Source organism: Coregonus lavaretus (assembly GCF_964263955.1).
Source record: "Coregonus lavaretus genome assembly, contig: HAP1_SCAFFOLD_134, whole genome shotgun sequence".
NCBI classification, from domain to species: domain Eukaryota; kingdom Metazoa; phylum Chordata; class Actinopteri; order Salmoniformes; family Salmonidae; genus Coregonus; species Coregonus lavaretus.
Genome location: NW_028158555.1, coordinates 178,377 through 201,341, shown reverse-complemented (window position 1 = coordinate 201,341; position 22,965 = coordinate 178,377). Strand labels below are relative to the sequence as shown.

At 46.7% G+C, this 22,965-nt stretch overlaps 1 protein-coding gene across 1 annotated transcript; it reads left to right on the top strand.

Moving 5' to 3' along the window:
* dnase1 (deoxyribonuclease I) lies at nt 1–22,871 on the top strand. The gene is made up of 9 exons (XM_084198068.1): nt 1–105; nt 12,625–12,766; nt 14,375–14,463; nt 14,599–14,685; nt 15,614–15,729; nt 16,260–16,372; nt 20,626–20,780; nt 20,958–21,051; nt 22,653–22,871. Exons 2-9 carry the CDS (start codon nt 12,626–12,628, stop codon nt 22,716–22,718), a joined length of 861 nt encoding a protein of 286 aa, XP_084054194.1. The 5' UTR covers nt 1–105; nt 12,625; the 3' UTR covers nt 22,719–22,871.
* The last annotated feature ends 94 nt before the right edge of the window (nt 22,872–22,965 follow it).

The following is a 22,965-nucleotide window of genomic DNA, read 5'->3' as shown; positions in this document are numbered from 1 at the left end:
TCGGACACACAGAGAGCTCTGTCCTCTCTCTATAATAGCAGGCTTCCTCTCCCTTCAGACTGAGGCAGGGGACCCACACTATATTGAACCAACCAACACTAGCAGGTAAGTTACTCTTCTTCTACCCTAGCATGTTTCACTATGGTTACGTCCCACATTAGTATTTATTATGGATCCCCATTAGTTCATGCCAAGGCAGCAGCTACTCTTCCTGGGGTTTATTATGGATCCTCATTACTTCCTACCAAGGCAGCAGCTACTCTTCCTGGGGACCAAACACATTAAAGCACTTACATCACACATAAAACAAAAGATAAGACAGTACATCATATAACATTATTACACCACTACATATCTACAATGCAAAATGTATAATACCACCATACAACAATATTACAATGTATGTGTGTGTAGAGTGTGTGTGCTAGCGCTTGTGTGCGTATGCGTGTGTATGTACCTGTGTGTGTGACTCTTCACAGTCCCCGCTGTTCCATAAGGTGTATTTTTATCAGTTTATTTCAAATCTGATTCCCTGCTTGCATCAGTTACCTGATGTGGAATAGAGTTCCATGTAGTCATGGCTCTATGTAGAACTGTGCGCCTCCCATAGTCTGTTCTGGTGGCATGTCTTGTGCGGTATGCATGGGTGTCCGAGCTGTGTGCTAGTAGGTTAAACAGACACCTCGGTGCATTCAGATTGTCAACACTTCTTACAAAAACAAGTAGTGATGAAGTCAATCTCTCCTCCACTTTGAGCCATATGAGATTTACATGCATATTATTAACGTTAGCTCTCTGTTTACATTTAAGGGCCAGCCATGCTGCCCTGTTCTGAACCAATTGCAATTTTCTTAAGTCCCTCTTTGTGGCACTTGACAACACGACTGAACAGAAGTCCAGGTGCGACAAAACTAGGGCCTGTAGGACCTGCCTTATTGATAGTGTTGTTAAGAAGGCAGAGCAGCATTTTATTATGGACAGACTCCCCCCCCCCCCATCTAAGCTAATGTTGTATCAACATGTTTTGACCATGACAGTTTACAATCCAGGGTTACTCCAAGCAGTTTAGTCACCTCAACTTGCTCAATTTCCACATTATTTATTACAAGATTTAATTGAGGTTTAGGGTTTAGTGAATGATTTGTCCCAAATACAATGGCACCCAATTCCCTACATAGTGCACTACTTTAGACCAGCGCCCCACCACCATCTATTTTATTAGCAGGCTTATTTTACACCACCATCTATTTTACTAGCAGGCTTCTTTTACACCACCATCTATTTTACTAGCAGGCTTCTTTTACACCAGCATCTATTTTCCTAGCAGGCTTCTTTTACACCACCATCTATTTTACTAGCAGGCTTCTTTTACACCACCATCTATTTTACTAGCAGGCTTCTTTTACACCAGCATCTATTTTACTAGCAGGCTTCTTTTACACCAGCATCTATTTTACTAGCAGGCTTCTTGTCACGGTTCAGACAGACGACCAGAGGACCACAATTGCGTCACACCAGAAAGTTTATTAAACTTAAGGGAAAAGGGAAGTAGGGAGTGAATGAAGGCTCCAGGGGTAACAGGGATCCCGTCCAATGCGCTGGGTCTGTGCCCCCCCCAGTGGCAGCGATGCGTCCTATGAAGCCGGTGGTGGGTGGTCCAGAAGTCCTGGGGGGGGAGACACAGACACAACAGGGCGGAATGAAACCAGGCAGCAGTACAGTTCAAGGGAAATCCAAAATACGTAGTAGCAAGGCAGAAGGCTGGTCAGAGTTACCGGGATTGAAGAGTAGTCAGGAGTCGTAATGGCAGAAGCAGGTCTGGATCTCCTGAGGCAGAAGAGTATCCAAAAAACAGGCAGGTCCGGGGTCACAAAACCAGGGTGAGCCAGAAGCGCGAGCAAACAGGTTCCGGGTGTGAGCTTTGCAGACGATCTGACACCGGAGAGCTGAAAGACAGGGCCTTAAATACTGGGAGAGGTAGTGGGTAATGCAGCGCAGCTGGCAGAGTAATTAGAGCAGAGCAGAGCAGGGACAGGTGGAGCTAGTTAGGCTGAGTAGAGAGAGTGGTGAGCAGAGTGGAAGAAAATTAAGGTGGTAACCCGGTGGAGTGAGAGGCCCATGACAGAACCCCCCCCCCAAGGGACGGCCCCAGAAGTCCCAAGAGCAACACCACGCCGGGCGGGAGGAGGGGAGCCGGAGGAGGGCTAGAACTCCTCCGAACGGTCCGAGTGAACGTCCTCATCCTCGGAGGAAGCCGGAGGGCCGTGGTCGGGAGATGGGACAGGTCCCGAGACAGGATCAGGCACAGGACAGGAAGCCGAGCGGGCCGGACGGTTAGGGACCCCTCTGGGGCGGCCCCTACGGATTGCAGGTTGATCAGGATGCCGTTGGTGGAAAGCGGTGATGAGAGTCCTATCCACAATCCGACTAGCTGGCACCCAGGTCCTCTCCTCAGGTCCATAGCCCTCCCAGTCAATGAGGTACTGGAGACCCCTACCCCTCCGTCTGGACCGAAGCAGGCGGCGGACGGTGTAAACCAGACCACCATCGACGAGCCGTGGAGGAGGAGGACCAGGCGCAGCAGGGACCAGCGGACTCTCATGGATGGGCTTAATCTTAGACACATGGAAAGTGGGGTGCACCCTCAGGGAATTAGGCAGTTGGAGCCGGACAGCAGTTGGGCTAATCACTCTTATGATAGGGAATGGGCCAATGAACCGAGGTGCCAGCTTCTGCGACTCCACCCTGAGTGGCAGGTTCTTCGATGACAACCACACCCTTTGACCAACATGGTAGGTGGGAGCAGGAATTCTCCGACGGTTGGCCCCGGTAGTGTAGCTGGCAACGGATCTGAGGAGTGTGGCTCGGGCTTGGGACCAGGTGCGGCGACATCGACGGGCAAAAGCAAGTGCAGATGGGCAAGTAACCTCCTCTTCCTGGCTGGCAAATAGAGGAGGCTGGTATCCATAAACACATTGGAAAGGGGACATACCGATGGCAGAGCAGGTCAGAGAATTGTGTGCGTACTCCACCCATGTCAATTGCTGCGACCAGGAGTGGGGGACAACCGACGTGAGAAAAAGGCACAGGGATGGAGCTTCCTATCCTCCGCAGCCCACTGAGAAATCACAGCACCAACTCCCACATCCGAGGCGTCCACCTCCACAATGAATTGCCGGTCCACATCAGGCATCTGGAGGATGGGAGCGGAGGTGAACCTCACCTTGAGGGTACTGAAGGCTTTGTCGGCTGCTGGGGTCCAGGTGAAGGGTTGCTTGGTGCTGGTTAGAGCAGTGAGAGGGGCAGCAACGGTACTGTAGTTCCGGATAAACTTCCTATAGAAGTTAGCAAACCCCAGAAACTGTTGCAGCTTCTTTCTGTTCTCCGGAACAGGCCATGAAGTGACTGCTGATACTTTGGCAGGATCCATTTGGATACTTCCCTCTGCCACTATGTACCCCAGGAAGGCCACTGTCTTGACGTGAAACTCACATTTCTCTGCCTTGGCGTAGAGGGAATTCTCCAGAAGACGATGAAGGACTTGCTGGACATGGCGGGTGTGTTCAGACAGGTTTCTGGAGTAGATTAAGATGTCATCCAGGTAAACGAAGACAAACTTGTTTAACATGTCCCGCAGTACATCATTCACTAGAGCCTGGAACACAGCAGGAGCATTGGTGAGGCCAAAAGGCATAACCAGATACTCGTAGTGGCCTGTTGGTGTATTGAATGCGGTTTTCCATTCATCTCCCTCCCGGATCCGCACTAGGTGGTAAGCGTTTCTGAGATCCAACTTGGTAAAAACAGTGGCTCCCTGGAGCAACTCAAAAGCAGAGGTGAGCAGAGGCAGAGGGTAACGGTTTTTCACTGTGATGTCGTTGAGTCCCCTGTAGTCGATGCAGGGGCGAAGAGATCCGTCCTTCTTCCCCACAAAGAAGAAGCCAGCACCAGCAGGAGATGAAGATGAACGGATTAATCCTGCGGACAGAGAGCCATTGATGTAGTCCTCCATGGACTTTCTTTCAGGAGCAGACAACGAATAAAGACGACCCTTTGGAGGAGCTGTTCCAGGGAGGAGGTCGATGGCACAGTCGTACGGACGGTGAGGGGGCAGAGATGTGGCTCTTGCTTTGTTAAACACCTCTCTGAGACCATGGTAGCATTCTGGGACATTGGAGAGGTCAGGAGCGGAGTTAGTAGGTACTGGCCGAGGGGGTAGTGCGGCAGCAAGCAGGCAGGTTCGGTGGCAGTCCTCTCCCCACTCCCTGATCACCCCGGTCACCCAGTCGAGCTGAGGGTTGTGCCGGCGGAGCCATGGGTAACCCAGGATGAGGGGTTGGCCTGGAGAGGGGAGCAGGTGAAACTGGATAGTTTCTTGATGGTTTCCGGACAGACCCATCGAGACCGGGGCCGTGACATGAGTGACCGATCCGAGTAAGTGTCCGTCCAGTGCCCGGGCAGGAATAGGAGGTGTCAAACGGAGGTTCTCCAGTCCCAGTTGGCGTGCCAGCTTGATGTCCATTATGTTGGCTTCGGCGCCAGAATCCACCAGAGCAGCCAGGGTGTGAGTTGAGTCAGAGAGGCGGAGGTGAACTTGCAGCAGGGGTTTGCGGTCGGAGGACTGGATGGTCATTGAACTCAACCGGACTCCCCCTATGCCCGGTGAGCTTCGGCCCTTTAAAGGGCAGGTTACCACACGATGTCCCTCACCTCCACAATAGAGGCAGAGGTTTGAGGTGAAGCGGCGCTGGCGCTCTGCAGGAGTGAGGGAGGCTCGCCCAATCTCCATAGGCTCAGACTGATCAAGCTGACCTGGGTGAGTGGCAGTAGATGACAGGAGCCCAGTCGGATCTCTCCGAATGCCGGTAGTAGGTGGACCTTGGCGCCCCCTCTCACGACGACGGGTCTGTATCCTTCTGTCGATCCTGACAGTCAGTGCGATGGCTTCATCAAGAGTGGAAGGCAGTTCATGGGAGACCAACTCGTCCTTGATATAGTCAGCCAAACTATGGAAGAACGCGTCCACCAACGATGGTGTGTTCCAAGAACTTCGTCTAGCCAGGGTTCGGAAGTCGATGGAATGGTCTGCGACTGTACGTCTGCCTTGTCGAATACTGAACAGTTCACGAGACGCCTCTGCGGTGGGTGAATCCAGGTCAAACACCTTCAGCATCTCCTCAGCAAACAGGTCGAAGGTTGCACATGCGGGGGTTTGACGTTCGAACTCTGCTGTTCCCCAGAGTCGAGCTCGGCCCGTCAGGTGAGTGATGGCATACCCAACTTTAGCCCCCTCCGTGGCGAAGGTCCTTGGCTGCAAGGAGAACTGAAGTCGGCAGCTAGTCAGGAATGGCCGGACCTGGGTTGAATCGCCGTTGAACCGCTCGGGGTTTCCAATCTTGGGTTCCGGAGCAGCGGCTGCAATGACCGGGGCAGGTAACTCGGGGGCTGGGCTGGTGGGCAGACTGGCTGGGGTAAGGTTGGTGAGGAGTTGAATGATCATGGCGAGTTGTTGTTGCTGCTGCTGGAACTGCTGCTCATGCTCATCGGTTTCCATGTCGGGGAAAGTGTGCGCTGAGTCCATAATGGTCAGATCGTACTGTCACGGTTCAGACAGACGACCAGAGGACCACAATTGCGTCACACCAGAAAGTTTATTAAACTTAAGGGAAAAGGGAAGTAGGGAGTGAATGAAGGCTCCAGGGGTAACAGGGATCCCGTCCAATGCGCTGGGTCTGTGCCCCCCCCAGTGGCAGCGATGCGTCCTATGAAGCCGGTGGTGGGTGGTCCAGAAGTCCTGGGGGGGGAGACACAGACACAACAGGGCGGAATGAAACCAGGCAGCAGTACAGTTCAAGGGAAATCCAAAATACGTAGTAGCAAGGCAGAAGGCTGGTCAGAGTTACCGGGATTGAAGAGTAGTCAGGAGTCGTAATGGCAGAAGCAGGTCTGGATCTCCTGAGGCAGAAGAGTATCCAAAAAACAGGCAGGTCCGGGGTCACAAAACCAGGGTGAGCCAGAAGCGCGAGCAAACAGGTTCCGGGTGTGAGCTTTGCAGACGATCTGACACCGGAGAGCTGAAAGACAGGGCCTTAAATACTGGGAGAGGTAGTGGGTAATGCAGCGCAGCTGGCAGAGTAATTAGAGCAGAGCAGAGCAGGGACAGGTGGAGCTAGTTAGGCTGAGTAGAGAGAGTGGTGAGCAGAGTGGAAGAAAATTAAGGTGGTAACCCGGTGGAGTGAGAGGCCCATGACACTTCTTTTACACCAGCATCTATTTTACTAGCAGGCTTCTTTTATACCAGCATCTATTTTACTAGCAGGCTTCTTTTACACCAGCATCTATTTTACTAGCAGGCTTCTTTTACACCAGCATCTATTTTACTAGCAGGCTTCTTTTACACCAGCATCTATTTTACTAGCAGGCTTCTTTAAAAAAAAAGAAGAGCATTTGCATAATCTGGCAAGCTAACTGTCAGTGATCAAACTGCTAAAGCAGGGGTTTCCAAGTGTGAAAGTGATTGTCACCAACTCACTATTCAAGAAGACTTTGCCCATGTACTGTGAGCTGTTTGTCATTGAGTCACTGCTTCTTTCATGGATGAACCGATAGGGCAGTTACTAGTGAACAACAGCAAGCTTGTCTCTGTTCTCAAAGGGAAACCTGTTGAAGTCTCCGGTGAATTCTAATGTTGAGTTTCACCCCCCATTTTGCCCTCAGAACAGCCTCAATTTGTCGGGGCATGGACTCTACAAGGTGTCGAAAGCATTCCACAGGAATGCTGGCCCATGTTGACTCCAATGCTTCCCACAGTTGTGTCAAGTTGGCTGGATGTCCTTTGGGTGGTGGACCATTCTTGATACACACAGGAAACTGTTGAGCATGAAAAACCCAGCAGCGTTACAGTTCTTGACACAAACCGGTGCACCTGGCACCTACTACCATACCCTGTTCAAAGGCACTTAAATATGTTGTCTTGCCCATTCACCCTCTGAATGGCACACATACACAATCCATATCTCAATTGTCTCAAGGCTTAAAAACCCTTCTTTAACCTGTCTCCTCCCCTTCATCTACACTGGTTGAAGTGGATTTAACAAGTGACATCAATAAGGGATCATAGCTTTCACCTAGATTCACCTGGTCAGTCTATGTAGTGGAAAGAGCAGGTGTTCATAATGTTTTGTACACTCAGTGTATATCTGGAGTGAAACATAGGATCAAAGTGTCAACTGATGTGCCTTTCAAGGAGCACACTCGTCGTGTGTCCCCGGCCGATTTCAACGATCTGAAGCAGCACTTTTATGAGCTAATTGAAGCCAACATCATCGAGGAATCTGATAATCCAAGGACTACAAAGGAAGTTAGGGCGTTCCTTGGTTTTTCTGGATATTACAGAAGGTTTGTTCAGAATTATTCAAGGATTGTCAGGCCACTGAATTATCTTCTAGTCTGAGATTCCTCCGTGAAGAAGAAAGGGAAACTGAAGAGGCCCCTGAGGAGCCCACTACTTGCAGGACAATGTGGTGATTGTTGCCAGATCACTTTTGAGACCGTCCTTGAGAGGCTCACCTCTGCACCTGTTCTTGCATTTGCAGGTTGGAGGATTCCATATATGCTCCATACTGAAGCCAGCACCTCAGGCCTTGGTGCAGCCCTGTATCAGATGTGGCATGGCCCCTCTTCTACTGGCCTAGAATGACCTGGCAAGGGCCCTCTTTCACTGGCCCAGAATGGCCTGGCAAGGGCCCTCTTCTACTGGCCTAGAATGGCCTGGCAAGGGCCCTCTTCTACTGGCCTAGAATGGCGTTCCAAGTGAACAAGAAGTGTAGAGAATGTCTGAGGTGATGTACAAGGGTAGAGTGTTATGTTGTAACTCTACAAGAGTAGAGTGTTGTGTTGTAACTCTACAAGGGTAGAGTGTTGTGTTGTAACTTTACAAGGGTAGTGTGTTGTAACTCTACAAGGGTAGAGTGTTGTGTTGTAACTCTACAAGGGTAGAGTGTTGTGTTGTAACTCTACAAGGGTAGACTGTTGTGTTGTAACTCTACAAGGGTAGAGTATTGTGTTGACCTCGTGAATATCAAACCGTCCACCAGAGCTAGTCTGTATAGATTTGATCTCACTTGAACCTAACAGTTCAGACACAACAAAAATGTCAGATCACTTGACAAAATACTCTTTAGCTATCCGGACTAAAGACCAAACCGCAAAGACAGTAGCCAGAGCACTTTGGGACAACTGGATTGTACATTATGGATTTCCTGAGAGGATGCATAATGACCAAGTGGTCAACGTTAAGTCTGTTGATAGCGGAAATATGCTCCATTACTGGTGTCAAATCACGAATAACCCCCTTACCACCCTCATGGTAATCCTGTTGAGCGCTTCCATAGGACATGTTAGGCATACTGAGTGTCAAGAGAAAAGAACAGTGGAGCCCCTAGTGGAGTGGAGGTATTATGTGAAACCCCTAGTGGAGTGGAGGTATTATGTGAAACCCCTAGTGGAGTGGAGGTATTATGTAAAACCCCTAATGGAGTGGAGGCATTATGTGAAACCCCTAGTGGAGTGGAGATATTATGTGAAACCCCTAGTGGAGTGGAGGCATTATGTGAAACACCTAGTGGAGGTATTACGTGAAACCCCTAATGTAGTGGAGGTATTATGTGAAACCCTAATGGAGTGGAGGTATTATGTGAAACCCCTAATGGAGTGGAGGTATTATGTAAAACCCCTAATGGAGTGGAGGTATTATGTGAAACCTCTAGTGGAGTGGAGGTATTATGTGAAACCCCTAGTGGAGTGGAAGCATTATGTGAAACCCCTAATGGAGTGGAGGTATTATGTAAAACCCCTAATGGAGTGGAGGTATTATGTAAAACCCCTAATGGAGTGGAGGTATTATGTAAAACCCCTAGTGGAGTGGAGGCATTATGTGAAACCCCTAGTGGAGTGGAGGCATTATGTGAAACCCCTAGTGGAGTGGAGGCATTATGTGAAACCCCTAGTGGAGTGGAGGTATTATGTAAAACCCCTAATGGAGTGGAGGTATTATGTGAAACCTCTAGTGGAGTGGAGGTATTATGTGAAACCCCTAGTGGAGTGGAGGCATTATGTGAAACCCCTAGTGGAGTGGAGGTATTATGTAAAACCCCTAATGGAGTGGAGGTATTATGTGAAACCTCTAGTGGAGTGGAGGTATTATGTGAAACCCTAGTGGAAGCATTATGTGAAACCCCTAATGGAGTGGAGGTATTATGTAAAACCCCTAATGGAGTGGAGGTATTATGTAAAACCCCTAGTGGAGTGGAGGTATTATGTGAAACCCCTAGTGGAGTGGAGGCATTATGTGAAACCCCTAGTGGAGTGGAGGCATTATGTGAAACCCCTAGTGGAGTGGAGGCATTATGTGAAACCCCTAGTGGAGTGGAGGTATTATGTAAAACCCCTAATGGAGTGGAGGTATTATGTGAAACCTCTAGTGGAGTGGAGGTATTATGTGAAACCCCTAGTGGAAGCATTATGTGAAACCCCTAATGGAGTGGAGGTATTATGTAAAACCCCTAATGGAGTGGAGGTATTATGTAAAACCCCTAGTGGAGTGGAGGTATTATGTGAAACCCCTAGTGGAGTGGAGGCATTATGTGAAACCCCTAGTGGAGTGGAGGTATTATGTAAAACCCCTAATGGAGTGGAGGTATTATGTGAAACCTCTAGTGGAGTGGAGGTATTATGTGAAACCCTAGTGGAAGCATTATGTGAAACCCCTAATGGAGTGGAGGTATTATGTAAAACCCCTAATGGAGTGGAGGTATTATGTAAAACCCCTAGTGGAGTGGAGGTATTATGTGAAACCCCTAGTGGAGTGGAGGCATTATGTGAAACCCCTAGTGGAGTGGAGGCATTATGTGAAACCCCTAGTGGAGTGGAGGCATTATGTGAAACCCCTAGTGGAGTGGAGGTATTATGTAAAACCCCTAATGGAGTGGAGGTATTATGTGAAACCTCTAGTGGAGTGGAGGTATTATGTGAAACCCCTAGTGGAAGCATTATGTGAAACCCCTAATGGAGTGGAGGTATTATGTAAAACCCCTAATGGAGTGGAGGTATTATGTAAAACCCCTAGTGGAGTGGAGGTATTATGTGAAACCCCTAGTGGAGTGGAGGCATTATGTGAAACCCCTAGTGGAGTGGAGGCATTATGTGAAACCCCTAGTGGAGTGGAGGCATTATGTGAAACCCCTAGTGGAGTGGAGGTATTATGTGAAACCCCTAGTGGAGGTATTATGTGAAACCCCTAATGGAGTGGAGGCATTATGTGAAACCCCTAGTGGAGTGGAGGCATTATGTGAAACCCCTAGTGGAGGCATTATGTGAAACCCCTAATGGAGTGGAGGCATTATGTGAAACCCCTAATGGAGTGGAGTTATTATGTAAAATCCCTAATGGAGTGGAGGGATTATGTGAAACCCCTAGTGGAGTGGAGATATTATGTAAAACCCCTAGTGGAGTGGAGTTATTATGTAAAATCCCTAATGGAGTGGAGGGATTATGTGAAACCCCTAGTGGAGTGGAGATATTATGTAAAACCCCTAGTGGAGTGGAGGCATTATGTGAAACCCCTAATGGAGTGGAGGTATTATGTGAAACCCCTAATGGAGTGGAGGTATTATGTGAAACCCCTAATGGAGTGGAGGTATTATGTGAAACCCCTAATGGATTGGAGTTATTATGTAAAATCCCTAATGGAGTGGAGGCATTATGTGAAACCCCTAGTGGAGTGGAGGTATTATGTGAAACCCCTAGTGGAGTGGAGGCATTATGTGAAACCCCTAGTGGAGTGGAGGCATTATGTGAAACCCCTAGTGGAGTGGAGGTATTATGTGAGTCCTGCTGGCAATAATGCAACCACGCATCAGAACTACACTAAACAGCTAAGAAGACGACTGAAGTACGCTTACGAGTTGGCTGTGAAATCTGCAGAGAAGAGTCAGATGGCCAACAAATACAAATGGGACTCAAAAGTGACAGCTTCTACAATCACTGAAGGTGACAGAGTGCTGGTCAGGAACAAGTGCATTCGAGGGAAACTCAAGTTATCTGAAAGCTTGGAGTCTGAAGTGCACATTGTGGTGCGGAAGATATCAGATGACATCCCAATGTTTGTGGTGAAGTCCAAGAGCGCCAATGGGCCAGAAAGAACCCTCCACCGTGACATGTTATGCAGGAAGTAGTGGATGTCCTGACTCCACCTAACACCAGATAACCAGCAGGAAGTAGTGGACGTCCTGACTCCACCTAACACCAGATAACCAGCAGGAAGTAGTGGAAGTCCTGACTCCGCCTAACACCAGATAACCAGCAGGAAGTAGTGGAAGTCCTGACTCCGCCTAACACCAGATAACCAGCAGGAAGTAGTGGATGTCCTGACTCCGCCTAACACCAGATAACCAGCAGGAAGTAGTGGATGTCCTGACTCCACCTAACACCAGATAACCAGCAGGAAGTAGTGGAAGTCCTGACTCCGCCTAACACCAGATAACCAGCAGGAAGTAGTGGATGTCCTGACTCCACCTAACACCAGATAACCAGCAAGAAGTAGTGAAAGTCCTGACTCCGCCTAACACCAGATAACCAGCAGGAAGTAGTGGACGTCCTGACTCCGCCTAACAACAGATAACCAGCAGGAAGTAGTGGAAGTCCTGACTCCGCCTAACACCAGATAACCAGCAGGAAGTAGTGGAAGTCCTGACTCCGCCTAACACCAGATAACCAGCAGGAAGTAGTGGATGTCCTGACTCCGCCTAACACCAGATAACCAGCAGGAAGTAGTGGAAGTCCTGACTCCGCCTAACACCAGATAACCAGCAGGAAGTAGTGGAAGTCCTGACTCCGCCTATCACCCTGCATGCCAGTCTGTATTCGGCCATGATTACAACGAATTTAGATAACAGGTTAGACTAACTTAAAAATAGATATCTGACATGGCAAATTGAGTGATTGTCAGTGAATGACAAAACAAGAGAAAAACTGCTTTGTGCACAACCAAATGTTGAACTTGCACCTTGTGTATTCTACTATTCTAACTCTCAACAGTACTGTAAGTTGAGACCACTTCTGAGTTCCCAGAGAACTGAGCTCCTTTTTTTTGGTCGGGGGCCCCTGGCCGAGCGACCACTTATGTTGTTTATGCCTGGAGCCGGGCCTGAACCAAGGGCTAGGGACAAGAGTGAAGGGTAGGGAGTGATTTGGCACCAGCTAGATTCTCCTTGAATTGTGAGATAGAGAGGTGTTACTGGGTTAATTTGTCACTAGAGGGAGAGTAGAAAGCTGAAGTTCTCTCTACAGATCTCCACAGATAGAATAAGGAGAACTCAGCTGTCTGGATATCAGTCAGTGCTGTTTCAATGTATCTTTAGATTGTTCCTATAACCCCTGACCTCTAATCCGCTAACCCTTGACCTCCAGGATGCGTGTGGCCAGTGCGTTAGGGCTGTTCCTATTGGCCCTGGTGAAGTTTAACCTCTGACCTCTAACACCTGACCTCCAGGATGCGTGTGGCCTGTAATATCTTACCTCTAACCCCTGACCTCTAACCCCCGACCTCTAACCCCTGACCTCCAGGATGCGTGTGGCCTGTCCGTTAGTGCTGTTCCTATTGGCCCTGGTGCAGCTGGGAGGTTGTCTGCTGCTAGGAGCCTTCAACATCAAGTCATTCGGAGACAAGAAGTCCTCCAACTCGACCCTCATGGACATCATCACTCAGGTAATGCTTTATCTCATAGCATCATAATGTAATGCTTTATCTCATAACATCATAATGTAATGCTTTATCTCATAACATCATAATGCAACGCTTTACCTCATAACATCGTAATGCAACGCTTTACCTCATAACATCATAATGCAACGGCGGCAGGTAGGTAGGTAGCAGGTAGGTTGGTAGCAAGTAGAGGGAAGCAAGTAGATAGATAGCAGGTGGTAGGTAGCAGGTAGGTAGGTAGCAGGTAGGGGGAAGCAGGTAGGTAGGTAGCAGGTAGGGGGAAGCAGGTAGCCTAGCGGTTAGCGCATTGAGCCAGTAACCGAAAGGTCGCTGGTTTGAATACCCGAGCCGAGAAGGTGAAAAACCTGTCAATGTGCCCTTGAGCAAAGCACTTAACCCTCATTTGATCCAGAGGCGCCGTACTACTATGACTGACCCTGTAAAACAACACATTTCACTGCACCTATCATACTACTGTGGCTGACCCTGTAAAACAAACATTACACTACACCATCATACTACTATGACTGTCACGATCGTTGAGAGACGGGTCGGACCAAGGTGCAGCGTGAAAAGCGTACATGTTTATTAACTCAATAAACATAAAACAAAACAAGACGTAACATGAAGTCCTCAGGCTATACACATACAAGCCTAAACGGAACAAGATCCCACAACTAAGGTAGGCAACCAGGCTACCTAAGTATGATCCCCAATCAGAGACAACGAGCGACAGCTGTCTCTGATTGGAAATCACACCCGGCCAAACATAGAAATACAACCTAGATCTACCACATAGAAATACACTAACATAGATCTCAACAGAAAACGTACACCCTGACCCAACCAACGAGAGTTCTCTCGATCAGGGCGTAACAATGACTGACCCTGTAAAACAACACATTACACTACACCTATCATACTACTATGACTGACTCTGTAAAACAACACATTACACTACACCTATCATACTACTATGACTGACCCTGTAAAACAACACATTACACTACACCTATCATACTACTATGACTGACTCTGTAAAACAACACATTACACTACACCTATCATACTACTATGACTGACCCTGTAAAACAACACATTACAATACACCTATCATACTACTATGACTGACCCTGTAAAACAGCACATTACACTGCACCTATCATACTACTATGACTGACCCTCTAAAACAACACATTTCACTGCACCTATCATACTACTATGGCTGACCCTGTAAAACAACACATTACACTGCACCTAACATACTACTATGACTGACCCTGTAAAACAACACATTACACTGCACCTATCATACTATTATGACTGACCCTCTAAAACAACACATTTCACTGCACCTATCCGGTGTGTAACAATAAAGCTTTATCTCATAACATGATATGGTCTTTGAAACTATGTCTCATAGCATCATCATCTATAATATGTCTCATAGCATCAGATGGTCTTAGTAAACACTAGTCCTGGGCCTAAAAGCGTTTGTAGATTCTCCATTTGAAAGTACTTCTTCGTCCAAGAATAGCCTGTGTCCGGGAAACCAGCCACAATAAATGCTTAATTGTTATTAAATTATATTATGATTTTTTTATGTATTAGATAGTGCACCGTTATGATATCGTGTTGATCCAGGAAGTGAGAGACACCGACCTATCAGCAACCAACAAACTGATGCAACACGTCAACAAGTAAGACCAATCACAGCCCTGAAACAATATTACATCCACTAACCAATGACAGCCCTCCCAATGTGAAGACTTTGTAATGTGTGTTTTCTAATAACTATATAATGATATTGTAATGTATGTTTTGTTCGTTGTCAGAGGCTTGTCTCCCTATAGGTACCGTCACATTGTCAGTGAGGAACTGGGCCGCAGTACCTACACAGAGAGATACCTCTACCTGTACAGGTAATATAAAGAGAGATACCTCTACCTGTACAGGTAATATACAGAGAGATACCTCTACCTGTACAGGTAATATAAAGAGAGATACCTCTACCTGTACAGGTAATATACAGAGAGATACCTCTACCTGTACAGGTAATATACAGAGAGATACCTCTACCTGTACAGGTAATATAAAGAGAGATACCTCTACCTGTACAGGTAATATACAGAGAGATACCTCTACCTGTACAGGTAATACACAGAGAGATACCTCTACCGGTACAGGTAATATACAGAGAGATACCTCTATCTGTACAGGTAATACACAGAGCGATACCTCTACCTGTACAGGTAATATACAGAGAGATACCTCTACAGGTAATACACAGAGAGATACCTCTACCTGTACAGGCAATATACAGAGAGATACCTCTACCTGTACAGGTAATATACAGAGAGATACCTCTACCTGTACAGGTAATATACAGAGAGATACCTCTACCTGTACAGGTAATACACAGAGAGATACCTCTACCTGTACAGGTAATATACAGAGAGATACCTCTACCTGTACAGGTAATACACAGAGAGATACCTCTACCTGTACAGGCAATATACAGAGAGATACCTCTACCTGTACAGGTAATATACAGAGAGATACCTCTACCTGTACAGGTAATATACAGAGAGATACCTCTACCTGTACAGGCAATATACAGAGATACCTCTACCTGTACAGGTAATACACAGAGCGATACCTCTACCTGTACAGGCAATATACAGCGAGATACCTCTACCTGTACAGGTAATATACAGAGAGATACCTCTACCTGTACAGGTAATATACAGAGAGATACCTCTACCTGTACAGGTTCTGTTCGGTTCTGCTCTGTTCTGTACTAAACACTGAAACCATCTCCTAAAGCTTGTTTCTGCTGTTATATGATAGAGAGGAGACGGTCTCTGTGGCTAAGAACTACACGTACGATGACGGCTGTGAGCCCTGCGGTACAGATGCCTTCATCAGAGAACCCTTCATTGTCATGTTCTCCTCTAACTACACAGGTAGAGAGGGAGGGGGGTGATGGGGGAGAGAGGGTAATGGGGAGAGGTGTGAGAGAGGGGGGAGGGAGAGGGGGAATGAGAGTGAGAGAGAGATTCCGTGTGTGTGTGTGTGTGTGTGTGTGTGAGAGAAAATATGTGGTTCCTTTACATAAAAAAATAATTCACTCAAAAAACATATTTGTGTATTTTTTTTCATTAGTCCTCTGTTGATAGTTTTGCATGTCAGCAGGCAAGTTTTCAAGATATTGGAATTTCAAGAAGCAAACTCTCTCTCTCTCTCTCTCTCTCTCTCTCTCTCTCTCTCTCTCTCTCTCTCTCTCTCTCTCTCTCTCTCTCTCTCTCTCTCTCTCTCTCTCTCTCTCTCTTCTCTCTCTCTCTCTCTCTCTCTCTCTCTCTCTCTCTCTCTCTCTCTCTCTCTCTCTCTCTCTCTCTCTCTCTCTCTCTCTCTCTCTCTCTCTCTCTCTCTCTCTCTCTCTCCCTCCCTCCCCTCTCTCCCTCCCTCCCCTCTCTCTCTCCCTCTCTTCTTATAGCTGTGAGAAACTTTGTTCTGATTCCTCAACACACGTCTCCAGACTCGGCAGTGAAGGAGGTTGACGCTCTGTTCGATGTGGCCACTGACGTCAGAGCTCGCTGGAACACCAATGTGACTATACCACACACACACACACACACACAGGCACGCACGTGCACTCACACACACGTAGATACACGTGCGCACACGCACACACCATCATATACAATGAGTGTACAAAACATTAAGAGAACCTTCCTAATATTGACATCATTAAGGGATCATAGCTGGATTCACCTGGTCAGTCTGTCATGGAAATGTTTTGTACACTCACTGCTGCTACTCTGTTTATCATATATCCTGATGCCTAGTCACCTTACCCATATACATACAGTATCTACCTCTATCACTCCAGTGTCCCTGCACATTGTAAATATGGTATTAGAACTGACCCAAAAATATAAACGCAACTGGCAACAATTTCACAGATTATACTGAGTTACAGTTCATATAAGGAAATCAGACTGAACAACAATATAAACGCAACATGTAAAGTGTTGGTTCCATGTTTCATGAGCTGAAATAAAAGATCCCAGAAATGTTCCATAGGCACAAAAAGCATGTTTCTCTAAAATTATGTGCACACATTTGTTTACATCCCTGTTTGTGAGCATTTCTCCTTTGTCAAGATAATCCATCCACCTGACAGGTGTAGCATATCAAGAAGCTGATTAAACAGCATGATCATTACACAGGTGCACCTTGTGCTGGGGACAATAAAAGGCCACTCTAAAATGTGCAGTTTTGTCACACAACATAATTCCACAGATGTCTCAAGTTTTGAGGGACCATGCAATTGGCATGCTGCCTGCAGGAATGTCCACCAGAGCTGTTGCCAGATAATTTAATGTTAATTTCTCTACCATAAGCCGCCTCCAACGTCGTTTTAGAAAATTTGGGAGTACGTCCAACCGGCCTCACAACCGCAGCCCAGGACCTCCACATCAGGCTTCTTCACCTACAGAATCGTCTGAGACCAGCCACCCGGACAGGTGATGAAACTGTGGGTTTGCACAACCGAAGAATTTCTGCACAAACTGTCAGAAACCGTCTCAGAGAAGTTCGTCTGCATGCTCGTCGTCCTCTCCAGGGTCTTGACCTGACTGCAGTTCGCCGTCGTAACCAACTTCAGTGGGCAAATGCTCACCTTTGATGGACACTGGCATGCTGGAGAAGTGCTCTTCATGGATGAATCACGGTTTCAACTGTACTGGGCAGAAGGCAGACAGCGTGTATGGTGTTGTGTGGGTGAGCGGTTTGCTGATGTCAACGTTGTGAACAGAGTGCCCCATGGTGGCGGTGGGGTTATGGTATGGGCAGGCATAGGCTACTGACAATGAACACAATTGCATTTTATCAATGGCAATTTGAATGCACAGAGATACCGTGACGAGATCCTTAGGCCCATTGTTGTGCCATTCGTTCGCTGCCATCACCTCATGTTTCAGCATGATAATATCAATCAATCAAATTTCATTATAAAGCCCTTTTTACATCAGCAGATGTCACAAAGTGCTATAAAGAAACCCAGCCTAAAACACCAAACAGCAAGCAATGCAGATGTAGAAGCACGGTGGCTAGAAAGGCAGGAACCTAGGAAGAAACCTAGAGAGGAACCAGGCTCTGAGGGGTGACCAGTCCTCTTCTGGCTGTGCTGGGTGGAGATTATAACAGTACATGGCCATTAAGGCCAGATTGTTCTTCAAGATGTTCAAACGTTCATAGATGACCAGCAGGGTCAAATAATAATCACAGTGGTTGTAGAGGGTGCAACAGGTCAGTACCTCAGGAGTAAATGTCAGTTGGCTTTTCATAGCCGAGCATTCAGAGGTCGAGACAGCAGGTGTGGTAGAGAGAGAGAGTGGAAAACAGTAGGTCCGGGACAAGGTAGCACGTCCGGTGAACAGGTCAGGGTTCCATAGCCGCAGGCAGAACAGTTGAAACTGGAGCAGCAGCACGACCAGGTGGACTGGGGACAGCCAGGAGTCATCAGGCCAGGTAGTCCTGAGGCATGGTCCTAGGGTTCAGGTCCTCCGGGAGGGGAGGGAGAGGGAGAGAGAGAGAATTAGAGGGAGCATACTTACATTCACACAGGACACCAGATAAGACAGGAGAATTACACCAGATATAACAGACTGACCCTACCCCCCGGCACATAGACTATTGCAGCATAGATACTGGAGGCTGAGACATGGGTGGGTCGGGGGACACTGTGGCCCCGTCCGACGATACCCCCGGACAGGGTCAACCAGGCAGTATATAACCCCACCACTTTGCCAAAGCACAGCCCCCACACCACTAGAGGGATATCAACAGACCACCAACTTACTACCGTGAGACAAGGCTGAGTATAGCCCACAAAGATCTCCTCCACCGCACACCCTGAGGGGGCGCAAAACCGGACAGGAAGATCATGTCTGTGGCTCAACCCACTCAAGTGACGCACCTCTCCTGGAGACGGCATGGAAGAGCACTAGTAAGCCAGTGACTCAGCCCCCGTAATAGGGTCAGAGGCAGAGAATCCCAATGGAGAGAGGGGAGCCGGCCAGACAGAGACAGCAAGGGTGGTTCGTCGCTCCAGTTCCTTGCCGTTCACCTTCGCACCCCTGGGCCAGACTACACTCAATCATAGGACCTACTGAAGAGATGAGTCTTCAATAAAGACTTAAAGGTCGTCTCTGCGTCTCTCACATGGATAGGCAGACCATTCCATAAAAATTGAGCTCTATAGGAGAAAGCCCTGCCTCCAGCTGTTTGCTTAGAAATTCTAGGGACAATAAGGAGACCTGCGTTTTTGCAATGTTACGAAGATGGAAAAAAGCTGTCCTTTAAATATTCTTCATATGTTCGTCAAAAGAGAGATCAGGGTCCAGAGTAACGCCGAGGTCCTTCCCAGTTTTATTTGAGACGAACCATCAAGATTAATTGTCAGAGGGCCTCCTGAGTGGTGGTCTAAGGAATCGCAGTGCCACTAGAGATCCTGGTTCGAGTCCAGGCTCTGTCACAGCACTAAGATCTAGGAGCACGAGGACAGAGGCAAAGCCTTGGTCTGACGCCATTAAAAGGTAATTTACCACCTTCACGAGTGCAGTCTCAGTGCTATGATGGGGTCTAAAACCAGACTGAAGCATTTCATATACATTATTTGTCTTCAGGAAGGCAGTGAGTTGCTGCGCAACAGCTTTAAAAACAATTTTTGAGAGGAATGGGAGATTCGATATAGGCCAATCGTTTTTTACATTTTCTGGGTCAAGGTTTGGCTTTTTCAAGAGAGGCTTTATTTCTGCCACTTTTAGTGAGTTTGGTACACATCCGGTGGATAGGGAGCCATTTATTATGTTCAACATAGGAGGGCCAAGCACAGGAAGTAGCTCTTTCAGTAGTTTAGTTGGAATAGGGTCCAGTATGCAGCTTGAAGGTTTAGAGGCCATTACTATTTTCATGAATGTGTCGAGAGATACAGGATTAAAAAACTTGAGTGTCTCCATAATACACTGCCCCATGTCTCAAAGATCTGCACATAATTCCTGGAAGCTGAAAATGACAGAGTTCTTCCATGGCCTGCATACTCACCAGACATGTCACCCATTGAGCATGTTTGGGATTCTCTGGATCGACGTGTACGACAGCGTGTTCCAGTTCCCGCCAAAATCCAGCAACTTCGCGCAGCCATTGAAGAGGAGTGGGACAACGTTCCACAGGCCACAATCAACAGCCTGATCAACTCTATGCGAAGGAGATGTGTCGTGCTGCATGAGGCAAATGGTGGTCACACCAGATACTGACTGGTTTTCTGATCCACGCCCCTACCTTTTTTATTAAGGTATCTGTGACCAACAGATGCATAACTGTATTCCCAGTCATGTGAAATCCATAGATTAGTGCCTAATGAATTTCAAATCAAATTTTATTTGTCACATGCTCTGAATACAACAGGTGTAGACCTTACCATGAAATGCTTGCTTACAAGCCCTTAACCAACAATACAGTTCAAGAAATAGAGTTAAGAAAATATTTACTAAATAAACTAAAGTAAAAAATTAAATAAAAAGTAAAAATAACAATAACGAGGCTATATACAGGGGGTACCGGTACCTAGTCAATGTGCAGAGGTACAGGTTCATTTATTTCAATTGACTGATTTCCTTATATGAACTTGAAATTGTTGCAAGTTGCGTTTATATTTTTGTTCAGTATAGTGCTACATTGATATTGATTATTGCATTGTTGGGTTTAGAGCTTACAAAAAAGGCATTTCACTGTACTTGTGCACATAACATTAAAACTTGATTGATTGATTGGTTGATTGATGAATTGATTGGCAGGACATAGTGCTGCTGGGGGACTTCAACGCAGGCTGTAGCTATGTGAGTAGATCAGACTGGCAGCAGATACGCCTCTTCACAGACAGCAGATACCACTGGCTGATACCTGACCACGCTGACACCACCGTCTCTAGCACCAACTGTCCCTACGACAGGTCAGAGACACACATGCACGTATACCCATGCATCCACACACACATTTACGCACACATGTTCAACACACACACACCAACTGCCCCCACGACAGGTCAGACCTAGCAGACACACGCTCACACACTCACACACAAACACACTCACACGCACGCAGACTAACTGTTGGTCTGGTTGTGAAGGATTGTGGCTACCACTGAGATGATGAGAGCAGTGGTCCCTGGGTCGGCTGAGGTGTTCAACTACATGACACAACTGAAGCTCAGCCACAGCATGGTAACGACTCTTAACCCTTAAAGATGTATATAGAGTATGTATAAGCTGGAAGTAGAGGCCTAAGCATTGTTGTTCACTAGTTTACTCAAATTAGGGAAGAGGTGGTGGGGTTGGAAAGTAATAAAGGGAAATTAAAAAAGGATATGTATATATATTTATGTATTTATATGTATGTATGTCAAATCAAATCATATTTTATTTGCCACATGCGCCGAATACAACAGGTGTAGACATTACAGTGAAATGCTTACTTACAAGCCCTTAACCAACAATGCAGTTTTTTAAATAAAAAAGTAAAATAAAAAAGGTATTAAGTTAAAAAAGCCTTGCTCAAGGGCACATCGACAGATTTTTCACCTTGTCAGCTCAGGTATTCGAACCAGCAACATTTCGGTTACCGGTCCAACACTCTAACCCAGTTATCACCAACCTTTTCTGAGTCAAGATCACATTCGCAGTTAAAAAGCAAGCGGAGATATACCGCTCAGATTTTTTTTTTTTTTTTTAAACATGACTTATAAAATGTAACGTTAACCTAATAAAAACAGTTGTGTAGTAATGAGGTTTGTGCCGTAGGCCTAATACATTATCACAGCATATTGGCTATATGCCTGGCCTGACAATATTGTTATTCTCAGACCATATTATATTTCAAAACTCGAGCTTTGATAACAAAATAGATCAGTTGGTGTAGGTAATTTGCAAATAATTAGCTTTTTAATTTTACTGAACTGATGGTACCTGCATCTGATGGTCATGGTGCTTTCAAGACAACTGGGAACAACAACAAAATAATAATAATTAAATAATTGGTCATTTAGCAGACGCTCTTATCCAGAGCGACTTACAGGAGCAATTAGGGTTAAGTGCCTTGCTCAAGGGCACATCGACAGATTTTTCACCTAGTCGGCTCGGGGATTAGAACCAGCGACCTTTCGGTTACTGGCACAACGCTCTTAACCACTAAGCTACCTGCCGCCCTTAAAAAAACGAGGTCAAATCATGACGTCAGTGATCTTCAGGTCGTAAAGTCAGAGCTCGAAAATGATGCCAGAGTTCCCGACTTGGAATTCCATGTCGGATGACCATTCAAAAATATTTTTACCAGTCAGAACAAGTTTTTTCCAAGTTCCCAGTTGTCTTGAACGCACTGAAGTCGGAAGTTGGAGATTTCCGAGTTCCCAGTTGTTTTGAACACAGCGTTATTATAAAAAATGAGGTTTCACTGTCACCACAATCTGTCCAAAAGAAACCAATGCGTGTAATGGGCTTAATTTGGGTTTATTTTGTCGCCAGCCTTCCCACCTTTGGGACGACTCCCGTTGTCAGGGTGGAGACATGAATATCTCGTCATTATATACAGATCTCTGCTCTTCATAAAGCCAGCCAGCCATACAAACAGCCTTCCCTCCCACTACCAGGCGTCCGCATGGTCCTAAAGTCTGCCCTTTAATCCGCTAAACTGCATTTGCCTTCTAATCGGGATTGGAATGATTTTAGTAGCCTATTTTAAATTGTTGGTGTTGACCTAGGTAGAGTCGCCATACCCAATTGACACCCCTGAGTAATAGTGTCTTACTGGTACATCTCTACTCTCTCAGGCATTGGCTGTCAGCGACCACTACCCTGTTGAGGTGAAGCTGATTGGTCACGCCCCTGCTGCCTGACCACGCCTCCAGGAAGTGTTCAGACGGTTCAGACACTCAAATTGCACCCTATTCGCTTTATAGTGCACTGGTCAAAAGTAGTGCACTATATAGGGAATAGGGTGCCAGTTGAGTATCATCAACATGACCTGTTTCAATAAAACTCAAACTGTGCTCCTGTTTATTGTTTGTGTCCAACATCCAAGCTGAAACAAGTGCTTTATAAGAGATGGAAGAGCGCATATGATTTGCAATGAATTCTATATTC

What these genes read in the sequence shown, in the direction of transcription:
- dnase1 (XM_084198068.1), top strand. Translation starts at nt 12,626, where the DNA reads ATGCGTGTGGCCTGTCCGTTAGTGCTGTTCCTATTGGCCCTGGTGCAG. An exon ending in TCATGGACATCATCACTCAG is followed by an intron (nt 12,767 to 14,374) that starts GTAATGCTTTAT and finishes TTTATGTATTAG; the next exon opens with ATAGTGCACCGTTATGATAT. An exon ending in TGAAGCTCAGCCACAGCATG is followed by an intron (nt 21,052 to 22,652) that starts GTAACGACTCTT and finishes CTACTCTCTCAG; the next exon opens with GCATTGGCTGTCAGCGACCA.